The sequence below is a fragment of the Impatiens glandulifera genome, chromosome 7, assembly GCF_907164915.1.
Source record: "Impatiens glandulifera chromosome 7, dImpGla2.1, whole genome shotgun sequence".
NCBI classification, from domain to species: domain Eukaryota; kingdom Viridiplantae; phylum Streptophyta; class Magnoliopsida; order Ericales; family Balsaminaceae; genus Impatiens; species Impatiens glandulifera.
The window spans coordinates 45,896,249-45,908,731 of NC_061868.1; the positions used below are offsets into that span (position 1 = coordinate 45,896,249).

Genomic DNA, 12,483 nt, shown 5'->3' on the forward strand with positions numbered 1-12,483 from the left:
GGAAATACATAGGACCCAGGTAAATTGTATTATGATTTAGACTTGGATATGATATCAATGGTCGTGATTTAAAGTAATTACATGTCCATAGCGTGGAACTCCACTCTTCATTTTTCACCTATTTTGGGGAGGTTAAATAAGTGTGAAAATTAATTTTTTTTTTTTTTAACACAAATAGCAATTATGAGAACAAATTTACAAACATAATCTTATACTATTTTAAATTTTCTCAACAATCAATAGAAAATACAAACTATTAACAATTGCAACTATAAGGCATTGAATTTGGTTTTTTAGATATGGAAAGATAAAAATGATAATACTTTGTGATAATTTTGATTTTGTGAATATTTTTTAATAAAAATGTTTAAAAGATATTAATGTATAATGATAAAATAAATAATAATAATTTTAAAATAAAAGATATTTTAGTGTTTTGGTTAATAAATTAAGTTATGTTAATAAATGAAAAATAAAAATAAAACGATGTTTAATTAATTTAAGTTATTTAAATAACTCAAATCAAACCCGTCAATGATAGAATAAATTCAGCCTCTTTAAAGTCTTGACTTCGGGTCTATCCTTCAGTCAGTTTCGTTTGCATTTGTTAATTGATTAGGCATATTAGTGGACTATATGTTTAACCCGCGAGAATTAATCGTACTCTAAAAAGAAACGAAACTCAGCGTACAAAAATAAAACTCATTTAAAAATATTCTAACATGTTCTTATGTATACATTTTACCATAGGGACTAAAAGATTAGGTAATTTAAGAGTAAAAATATATAGTCAATAAAAAATTTAAGTATATTTTTTTAATTTAAGAAATTATGAATTAAATTAGTTACATTTGGTGTCTTGAAAACATTATTTTAATTAACACCACCTAGTCTATGGGAAAAGTATATTTAATATACCAGAAAGTCATATTTGAATAAAAGTGTAGAACATGACTGTAGGAATTAATCTAGTTTTACTTAGTTTAAAAAAAACTTAATTATATTAATGAGTTTGACCATAACAATATTAGACAATTTCTTTCAAACTTATACTCATAACAATTCGAAGTCAACTAAAAATAAAATAAGTTAGATAATACATATTTAATTATAAATATATATGATTTATTTATAAATTGCAAGTTTAGTTTTAATTGAAATAGGGTACTGTTGACATTGTGATAATATATTTTTTAAGATAGACCCTTACCATATGTGGGTATGTACCTTAAGTTTTTTTAAAAGAAAAATAATTGCTTCAAGAATTATTATGCTTAAATTCATAGAAATATAGTGTTAAATAAGCTAAGACCTTTATGTATACAACAAAAATTAAGATGTTATAACTTATAATACACATGTGAAGGACATGTGACCCTTACTTTAATTAGAATCTTGTAATGTATTATTAGTAAAGTATGTTTTGTAATTAACTCGTATTCATAGGTTCTTTTATATCTTTGTGTGATGATTGATGTTGCGTTGTGTTTATAAAATATTTATTTTAACTTTAGTGATTATATATAAATGTTTGTAATTTTTTGTAAAAGTATTTTTTAAATAAATTATGTTATAACTTAAACTTTAATATTTTTGTATGCCTTTGTTATTTGTTGCGATATTTATAATTAGATAAAGAAATAACTAAAATGAGTTTTATGGTCTTACAAAAATAATAATAATATTAATATTGGTTATGAATTAATATGTCTTCTTATAGGTTGAGAGATTCTATAAAACATATAAATGGCTAATATGGACTTATTTGATCTAAATATGATTAAGGTATATATTCTCATAATCTTTTGAAATATGATTTAGGTATATATTCTCATAATTTTTTGTTTCTTGCTATAGTTTTGATTAGGGAGATACGTCTTAATTGTAAATTATAATAAAAACAATTGTGAAAAAGAGTGGAGAAAATAATGCAACGTTAATAAAAATACACTCATTATCTTAAGATCGTTTCCAACCCAACGGCATACTCAAATCTATTTTGAGTTTGGAAGCTACGACCTACCATTAAACTCATTAACATAATGAATTTGTATTCATTTCTCTCTCTCCCCTAGGTCTTGTTCTTATAAGGTTTTTTTTAATCTCTCTCAAATCACTCTTCAAATCAATCACTTATTATCTATTTTATGACTTAAAATAATTTATTAAAAAGATTAAAATACTCTGTTATTTTAAATATTAAATGTTTAGAGGAAAAAATAAAAAACTGTAATTAATAAGAAAGAGAAGAAAAAAAATAAAATTATTATTTTGATATTAAAATAGTACGTACGCCTTGTTTCCAATAATTACTTTGGATTTTTTAAAAATTTTGTATCATACTACCCCTAAAACGTATATAAAAAAAAAAAAAATAGACAATTTTATATATATTTTCAGTCTGATGTATTTTAATATTTATAAAATTGAGTTTAAAAGTTATAAGTTCAATTTTATTTTTTGATATAATTTATTTATATATTAATGTTGTTCATATAATTTATTTTTGGTAATGTTTATTTTGTTGTGCATGAAATTTTATTAAATTAATGAGAAAATATTGGGATTAAATATATAAAGTTGATCTTATATAGATAATATTAATAAAGTTAAAAGGTTAGGGTAAGAAATGAATATTCTAAGAATATTCTTTTGAGTTTAGAAATGAGTTTTTTAGTTGGAGAATTACAATTTGATATGTAACGTTTATTATATTTTGAGTTTGAGAATGAGTGTTTGAGTTGGAGATGGTCTATTAACAAATAAAAAAAACAAGAATTTATAGATTCGAACATAATATTTGTACACAGCATTAAAATGAAAACTAACAAAATAAAGATTTAAAAAGATCATGAATGGTAGAAAAAAAATAAAAACTTGTTATTCTCAAATTTAGTATTTTATCCAACTAAATGTTTAATTTTCAAATAATAATTAGTATATATGAGGTGAAATGAATCTATATATATATATATATTCAGTTGTTTAATTAGGCTGATTTTAGAAGCAATAATATATTGCTTTATATCATCAAACACACAATCAAGAAAAAGCTTATAATTCCAGCTGTAATTAGTCAACTAATTATACAATTCATTAACATGACTTTGCATAGATTGTTCAATTAATTATGTTTCCCGTTGTTAGAAGTTGTAACACATTTTAATTTAATAATAAATAATCATATATATATAATATTCCAAATCAAAAAGGAAATCTCAGATAAAATGACCATACAATACAAAGGATTTTTGTTGATTTAAAAAAAATATATATATTTATTCGTTTCATCCTATCTCCAGAAAATGACCAATCAATTTTCAAAAAGAAATTTGACGATAATTTATTATAATTTGAAGGATAATAAATAAAGTGGACATGTTAAAATTAAATTAGAAAAAGAGAGTTCTTTCTCATCTTGTGTGAGGAAACGAAACCGCATAAACCACTCACAATAATAAAGTTAACAATTAGTGTAGTACTATCATGTCAATAATTCATAATATTGAAAATAGTACCAAAATAATGGACTACCTTTTCTTTTCAATTGTACCAAAAAAAAATTTTATGAACCACCTTTTTATTTTTTAAATTAGAATGTTTATACTTTTATTTTTTTTAAACATGGTAAATTAGCATTTTTTTTCATTTAAAACGTTTTAAGAAAACATTTTTTCAATTTCATATTATTTTAATAAAATTCAAATATAAAAACTCTAAACAATAATTCTTTATATATTTACTTTTTTCACTTTTACATTTTGACAAAAATAATGGAACCGTCAAGAAAAAATAATAATAATAATAAATCCGTTTTAATAAATTGTAAGTTTGCACGAAATTGAGGATTTTATGATAGAACGAGATATTTTATATATATGAGACTTAAATTTTCCTTGTCTTGTTACATGTGTATCCATTTTTTTTTATTGTTTAGTCATGAGGGTCTTTTTTGTATATTTTTATGTCTTTTATTCTCATCTAAATTATTGTAATCTTTCTCTAAAAATACAATTTCACATTATTATTATAATATCAAACAATTCAATAATTAATAATGTTGCATGGACCAAGGGTGGGTCCTCGATCGATATATGGAATTTCAAATCTTATCTCTTGAAATAATAAAAATTTGAATGAAATTGAATTAGTGTCATATTCACAATACCCAATCATGATATATCTTTGTGTCAACATCCTCTTTCCATTAAGGAAACAAAGGGCTATAAATTGATTAAAACTTTGCTCAATGGCTATGCCTATATGAATCCCCTTTGATGGATATGTCCAAATACATTCATTATTTTCCTCCTACAATTAGTAGAGTTTACAATGAGAATACCTACATACACTTTTATCTTAATTCTAGTCATCGTGGAGATGACAAAGATGCAACCCTAATTTTTGTCTTCTTATGAATTTCTGATCTTACATAAGTATAATTATGTCTATTTTGGTTTCTAATGCTAACATTATTATGAATGTATGACCATTATCAATTATTTTAATGTTTGGAATTAAAGTATATCTTAAATTTGTATAGGGTAATTATTGGGTGGTAATTAAGTATGAAATGTGTTCTTTATATGCTAAACTTCAATTTTAAGAATAAAAAATATGATATTTAATTTCTTAGACAAATTTTTTCACTTAAGAAAGGAGGAGTATCCAAATTAATTCAAACCGTCTGGCCACTATATCGAGTCCAATTCGAACAATAGAAAATATTTTAACTGTCGAAAATGTTTTGATATATTAAAAACCGATATCTTATGGTGGGATAACATGGACTATACAAATAACTATGTACGTTTTTTTAAAAATATATATCACCTTTTTCCATTTTTTGTTTAATAAAAAATATTTTTTTATATTATTATGTGTGTGTTTTTAAAGTTAATTTTGTTTGATTAATAACAAAATTAATTTTAAAAAAATTGTATCACGTTGGATCGGATATCTAACAAATTATCAAATATATGATATATGGTCTTTATAAAATATAAACGACGATAAAAGGGTATCTCTGACTAAATTTTTTTTCTCATTTCATTAAACTTCAATCTTGTACTTAAAATCTTTTAAAATTAGGAATGTCAATTTCAATTTGACATTGCAAACCAACCAAATTCAAAAGTTTGGGGATAATAGTTTGGCTAGCTTCATGTAACATTAATAGTTAATAGTAAGTATATTTACCAACATAGTATCGAAATATATTATTCATTTTTAATTTATGTGGACAGTCTTATTGTTAGTGTTATTGGTGAGGAATTTTGAAAGGAAATAAATATATCTAATTATGTGTGTTTGATAATGAAATACACTAATTTTGTTAATTGGTATTAGGTAGCAAACACTACTAAGTAGGTATTTTTTATAACAAAAAAAAGGGTAGGTAGGTAGTTAGTTATCACTTTACAAACATACTAAAGATCACCATTCAACTACAAAAATGAATTTTGAGAACATTCATTGCATAGGAGTTGTGGAATGCTTGATAGTGTCTACTTCTGAAGTGATATAATCAACGCTAAATTGTTACATAGGGATGTCGCTTGATTTTCTTCGAAAGTTACAATATATTTTGACCTAAAAGTAACCCAAAAGTAAGCTAAATTTTGGCTTGATTCCAATTTGGCCAATGTGCATCCATGAATTGTACCTAAACAGCTCCTATCATGTGGAGTGGAGGACCGCGAAATGAGAGATTGTATAACTTTTCTAGAGCACGATGTTAGTCTTGGTATTATTTATTTTTTTGGATGATGGGGTGATTTGCGACATTTGTTTGGTCCTTCGAGTGGAGAGAAAAAGATGTCGGTTTTGGAGAGGAATTACCTGCTTGGCTTCATTCAATCTAGATTAGAAAGGCAGCTAAATGCCTAGCTACTTGATTCTGTTTGGAGGAACAAATAGGGATATAAAATCATTGAAAAACAAATAATGGATTAGACTATAGAAACCTCTATCAATGGCTACATTTCCACGGGAAAAGGACTTGTTACAAATTTAATCTTTTAGGAAACCTACACACCTTCCAAACCATTATTCATGCTTTTGGAAGTGTTTCATGACTTGATCCCACTTCATATGATCCAGATTTGCCACAATCTTATCATGATCAAAAGTTCCACTAAAACAAAAGACCTTTCCTGACAAACATGGGATTAGTTCCTTATTTCATCAAAATCAAGTTAATTAGAAACTCTTTTGTCATTGAAACTAAACCGGTACCAAGAAAAACATGGCTTTAATTGTCATTGAATAAACTACTTGTAGAAGAAGAAGAAGAACCTGGGGGGATACACAAATAACTAGGAAGGAAGGAAATACACAACATTAAGGCAAGATTCAAGTTTTGGTGCCTTTTCTTTATTTATTTTACTTCTTAGGCTACTAGTTGGTAGACTAAGTTCTGAACCTTTCCAATAAGCTACCGAAAAAGAAGCTCGCCTTGGACCATCCACTTGTCTCCGGTGCCTTGGCATTTTGTGAAGGATCTGTCTTTACATTTAGAACCATTGTCTTTCCAATCTCTTTCCTGAGTGTCTCAATTGTCTTTACATCCACCGCATTCCCAGAAGCATCTCTAACGTAGAACACATTCACAGCTTTTTCTCCAACTGTTGTAACCCCTGCTCTTGTAACAGACAACCCATTTTCACGTAGAATTCTTGTCGCTTCTGATAATAACCCAACTCTGTCCTTTGCGCACAGCTCCAGAGTTAGACCCTGCAGTGAAAATAACACAAGTTTGCACCTTTTGATGATGTGGAGTCTATGTGAATGGTCATTTTGACATCTTCAATTAGTTTTATACTGTTACAATTGCTATCAATTCAAGACCTTACATCTCTTTTCACTTAAGCTACCTTAAATGGTATAATTCAAGATTGATCGAATGGATTATGCCACAAAGTTACTGAATAAGGGGAAAACAAAAAGAATAAAGACCTATATGTGCAAGATTTTTCCAGCTTACCTCACTTGCTCTCCGTTGAATAGCAGCTTCAAGGCACTTTGCAACTCTTTCATTCTCACCTTCAGTATCCCGTGCATGGTCATTCATGTGACGAATATAATACTCCTAGAAATTTATTGAGAACAATGCTGATCAAGGTGAAAACATCACTAAAGAAAACAGATTTCACCATAGTGTTAACATTATGTGAAGATTAGGCTCATATTTCTTTGGAGAGACTATTAAGAGATTAACCAAGTCAAGCAATCAATTTGGAACGAAAAACTATAATACGATAACGACTGCAAGTGATCTATGTAGGTTTTCCCAGATAAAGAAACAAAATTAATATTTTGAATCTCTCTCTTACAAAATTTAGTTTCCAAACCACCAAATATTTTTTTTTTGCAAAAATCAAACCACCAAATATAGAAACATAAACAATAAGATTTTTCAAATGAGGTCTTGTTACTAAGTATTAATACTTATGAATGAAAATCCAGGCACTATATTATACAAGTCATGTGCTTTGTAGGAATATATTTCTGTAAGCTTTAGACAGTTTGACATGTAAAATTAAATAAATAAAAATGCAAAATATATAGGTACCTGTGATGCATGTGGCCCATCAGATGAGATGGTTGCATGAAAAACCACAAACTGCATATCCGTCAAGGTGCAAACAATGTCAAACATTAGCTTTGCTCGGTCTCTACATTGAACAGTGACAACCAAGTAACCTTTTTCCTCGCAACGTTCAACTGTTATTTTTGGTTTGAAATGAGGAAAATCTGCCTCTACCCTCATTACACTGCCTTCAGTATCCCTATCAGCGGTATCAGCTGTAAACATCTGGTGAAGCCTACGATCGATGTGAGTGAAACCCATGGAGAAATTTGTACGAGCAACATTCTCGTCATCCTCACCTCCACCGAGAATGTTCTTTAGCTGTTCCTCCAAAATAGACAGCCGCACAGGGTCATCAACAGCTCGGCTTGTTGTGTCATCATTGTTGACATGAAGAATACATGCTATTCTCATATTATGCGTCCAAACTTCAGCCGCAAGTACATTGAAGTGGAGGTTAGTAAGAACTGCAGAGACTTCTGATAAAAGACCTGGGCGGTCCCTGCCTATCAGCTCAACGGTTGCATGATTACCCACAGAATGCACTCCTATTCTCTTTCCTGTCCAATTCTTCAACCCATCTCCAGTTTGTCCTTTTGGTCCCAAAGCCTGATTTATTCAAATACAAAGTGGATATGAGTTAAGCTGTGCCTTCACTTTATTTTGTCATGCTTAAGACCGAACTAGTATTGTAAACCATCAACATAACTTGATTAGAGGTAAATGTACTGGAGAAAACACACCTTCTCTATATAACCAATTGTTTCATCAGTGATCTTATTCCCTTGCTGATCTGTGACATGGAATACTGTAAAGAGGGCAATAATGCTATGACCTGTTAGTTTCAGATAATGCACAGTTTGCATGAAAATTTATAGTAGGTGCCACGTGAATTTCAAATTAGGCTTAAAGGCCTGATATGATCAGGTTACCTAGTTACATTTCTTGTCAATGAAATTGCTCATGGTGAAAATAGAAATGTTTTGTCCAACCAATACTGAAAATATGCATGGGATCTTTCTAATAAATTAGAGTATTTAGGTACTAAGCATAATCCCAAAGGTACTCCCATGGAAGTGAACCTTACTTTTGGTATGAGGATAGTGACTTGATGCATGATCCGACCAAATACTGCAGGTGGGTGGTGTTGGGAAAGACTAGTGTAGCAAAAATAAATAAATAAATTGGGAAGAAACAAGAAAAATATAGTGTTGCTTTTATAATGCAATATAGGATGTCTTTTGAATACAATCTATTTGCTAAAAGAAATGAGTTATTTTTCCGCCTGTCGGGCCAAGAAAGATGGATATCAAGTGAAATATCACGCACCATCCATGAACCATCCACCATCAGAAGATATGTAAGCCTTGGTGATGATAAGATCAAGGTCTGTTAGGATTTGAACAACTTCAAGCAATATCCCATGTCTGTTCACACTATCAACCTGCAATCAGGCAACATACACTCATCTGATTGGACAACAAATTATAAGGTTCATAGAATAAACAAAAAGTGTTGCTTTGGGGATATATAATTAGGGTGTTCGATATTTGGTCTTGGTCTGAATTGAATATCCGACCGAATTCAAATTCACCAAATTCAAATTTCTTTCGGTTTTCGAATCGAATTTTAAACCAATTCAAATTCAACTAAGGTTTTCAATTTGATTTCGAGCTGAGGTTTCAACTCAAAAACCAAACCGAATTCATTTTTTATTATTTATTTTAATTATATATTATTTTTAGTTGTTTTGATAACTTAATTAAAAAATCGTATTAGAATTTTGGTTTGAATTCGAATTCAAAATTGATTTGGTAATAAAAGTAAAAAGAAAATCGAATTCGATTCCAACCGAAAATCAAATTTGAATCGGTTCGTTTTATTCGAATTCGGTTTTGAATTGACTTAAAAAATAAAAATTGGATGACAGATAATTTATACAGGGATTCAAATCTACCTTTACCAAAGTATAATCTTTGTAACTAGTGTTGTCTACGGATACCCTGCAATTTTCTTGGATGAAAAACAATAATTAGATCAAATATTGGCAATTGCCTCAATGCTGGATGTCAGTAGAATATGGAAATAGAGTCACAATCACGAATACCCTTACAGGATCACAATTAGAGAAAATATATAGTAACATTTAGTGAGAGAATTGAAACCAAAGAAGAAGCAATAAGTTTGTATTTTTATAACTGGCCTTGGAACCGACACACTTGACCATCCAAGAATATGCAAGCAAGGTTATGAGCCACCACCAGACCAACATTATTTATAATGTGAGATTGTGATGAACAAATATTATATTATCTTTATCATGAGCAGAATTTGTAACACATGGGTCTGGGCTCAAGGGTTAGCCAATGTGACAGTCATGGACAGTCCAGATTCATCTTCTGGAAAGATAAATTGTTACAAATTGTTAAGAAAATATTAACTAATCCCTTAAAGTTTATGATGTTATTTATTACTGCCAGGTTATTATAAGTTGTTAGAATAGGTGGAAACCTCTATAACTATAAGTAGAAGTATAGCTGAAGAATAGGAGTCAATCAAGGAATGAATATATGAATGGACTTGAGACTCTTCTACCTATTAAAGTTCTTCATGGTTTTCTCATCTAAGGGCTTAGGCCATTCAGTTTCTCATCTCTTTCTTTGAGTATATCTCATTTCTGTTACAAAACCCTTTCATAAACCCTTTAAATCGTATCAGAATTCCAACCCCTTGGAGGTGGATAAATATATGAATACACAGAATGAGGGAACATGTAGGCAAAAGAATAAACATAAAGCACATCGACTTCTGACACTTAAGATCTTAACTCAAAAGACCAAAAATCTGCACTATGATTGTGGTTTCATCGATCAACCCACTAAAATAGAAGATAAACAAATAAAAAATAAAAATCTCAATAGTGGTTAAGTAAAAGAACCTTGGAGGGTTTATTCTGATGCTCAAAGTTTCATATTCTGGGTCAAAATAAGCCCAAGATCCTCCGGCCATTGAGCATGAATTCCTTCAAACTATGCAAATGCTTCTCACTTTGTGCCTGCAATATATGATGCACATATGGCAATTTGTAACTAAGTAGAACCTTTCTCAAAAATGTTTCAAAAGATGGATGCTCAAACAAATCATAGCTGAAGTGGGTTATTAAAGCAAATGAGTCACGATGGTTGACACTTACAGAAGCTGCTATAAGAGACACAAACCATGACTTAATCCATTCAAGTTCTTTCTTTCTTATTGTTGGAGATACAAAATTTCACATGTCAGCTCCAGTATCAAGAAAAGAAAGTTTTCTTATAACATAGTGCTTTCTCTATTTATAAATAAAACCAAACAATTGCCATCACTCAACAGTCCATATGCCTTGGACAATTAGGACATCACCTAGCTACTTTTGGCATTCACTTTATAAGTTACCTTTAAATAGTGACAATTCAATATAGTCACCAATTAAGTAATCATATCCCTTCCACACCATGTTCATGTTCCTATACAATGTCTAGTATATAGATGACTTAAGCAGCCTTACATCTCTCAGAAAACAAGAACATGATTTAAACTCTTTAAAGATTGTACCTTAGTCAAGGAAGGGCCTTCAATGTTTCGTCCATCAGAGTCATCACAATGTCATTTTCTGTACTTGTTGCCAACAAATCCTCACACGATGGTTAGGTAATTCGACCTGCAAATGAAATGAAAATGCATTAGAATCACGCATAGACTTTCTATGCAGACCAATTGGGTTCCCAACATGTAAAGGGTTACAAGGTTACAATACATTTGTAGAAGACGAGTAAAAAGTTATTTGGTTTCATATACCAATACCCCAAGTAGTTTTTTTTTTTGTTTCGATTTCATGAAGCCTTAAAAGTTTGTAAGTTTCGTTCTAGTTAATGAATCATAGAAAATCAGTAAATTATGTTCCTTAAGTGAAAAATGGAGCCTTTTTGGGATGTAAATAAATCTAGGGACTTCACTAGCCCTAGCCCCGTTGAAAATTGATACAGAAGAGAAAGAGCGAGCAAAAGGAAGATTTACTATTATTAAACTCCCTGATTCAGATTATTTTCCCGGAAGGAAAACTAAATCATTCAAATAGATACCCATTAAGCAGAAAATCGAATAGAAATGATGACATATATGACCCACAGCAATTACCCAATAAGGATGAAGCTAATTTCAATCTAAAAGAGAAAGAGAGAGGAGAAGCTCATATACCTTGGTTTCAGAGGAGCAAGCATCATGGTTAGGTAATAGTGTCTAGAGTGAATAGAAGAAAAAAAGACGATCTTTTACAAGCATCAAATCGTCACTTTGAAGTGTCAAGATAACATTTTGCGAAGAACATGCCCCTCTTCCTCCCTCCCTCTTCGACTCTCTCTCTATCTCTCTCAAATGGGTAGGAAGGGAAAGAATTGGTGGCGAATGTTGAGTGGGAAGTTCACGCTTTTCTTCTTCTTCATTTTTTTTTAAATTGAAAAGTTTAAGCAATTCTTATTGGGTGTGGGAATAGCAAAAAGAACAGAAATAACGAGCAACTGACGTGGCAACCGAACACAAGTTGCTAAAATGAGCTGTCAAGGAATCCCACCAAAAAAAAGTATCCACCAATTGGGGCTTGTTTGGTTTGAGATATGATTCTAACCACTTGGGAGAGTTTCATTCATAGAAAAACGAAAAATAGCATCATTTGTCCCATTTGAAAACATGTACTTTTGAATAAAAAAACATTTTTAATTTAAGAGAAAATGGAGCATAAATGTAACAAAAAGCAGAGGTTATCCAATGTCCACTGCAAATGCTTATACATTTTATATTCCAATGCATTTTGCAGTTTCCTTTTGTTGTTTCAACATTCACAGACATAATTAATAAAC

At 29.8% G+C, this 12,483-nt stretch overlaps 1 protein-coding gene across 2 annotated transcripts; it reads right to left on the reverse strand.

The window, feature by feature from the left end:
* Positions 1 to 6,390: 6,390 nt before the first annotated feature.
* Positions 6,391 to 12,040, reverse strand: LOC124910380 (ACT domain-containing protein ACR3). 2 transcript variants are annotated; one of them, XM_047451014.1, is made up of 9 exons: positions 11,825 to 12,040; positions 11,183 to 11,288; positions 10,530 to 10,646; positions 9,549 to 9,594; positions 8,921 to 9,035; positions 8,335 to 8,399; positions 7,574 to 8,200; positions 6,986 to 7,090; positions 6,391 to 6,735 (listed from the first exon to the last, which is right to left on the reverse strand). In XM_047451014.1, the coding sequence occupies exons 3-9, from the start codon at positions 10,598 to 10,600 to the stop codon at positions 6,412 to 6,414; spliced, it is 1,353 nt and encodes a 450-aa protein (XP_047306970.1). In that variant the 5' UTR covers positions 10,601 to 10,646; positions 11,183 to 11,288; positions 11,825 to 12,040; the 3' UTR covers positions 6,391 to 6,411. The 2 variants fall into 2 exon arrangements, with proteins under 2 accessions (XP_047306970.1, XP_047306971.1); XM_047451015.1 differs by having other exon boundaries at positions 9,549 to 9,604.
* Between the last annotated feature and the right edge of the window lie 443 nt (positions 12,041 to 12,483).

Coding starts and splice junctions, on each gene's coding strand:
- LOC124910380 (XM_047451014.1), bottom strand. CDS start 10,600: ATGGCCGGAGGATCTTGGGCTTATTTTGACCCAGAATATGAAACTTTG. Junction 9,036..9,548: donor AAGATTATACTTTGGTAAAG/GTAGATTTGAAT, acceptor GCCTGATTGCAG/GTTGATAGTGTGAACAGACA. Junction 8,201..8,334: donor CAATTGGTTATATAGAGAAG/GTGTGTTTTCTC, acceptor TGAATAAATCAG/GCTTTGGGACCAAAAGGACA.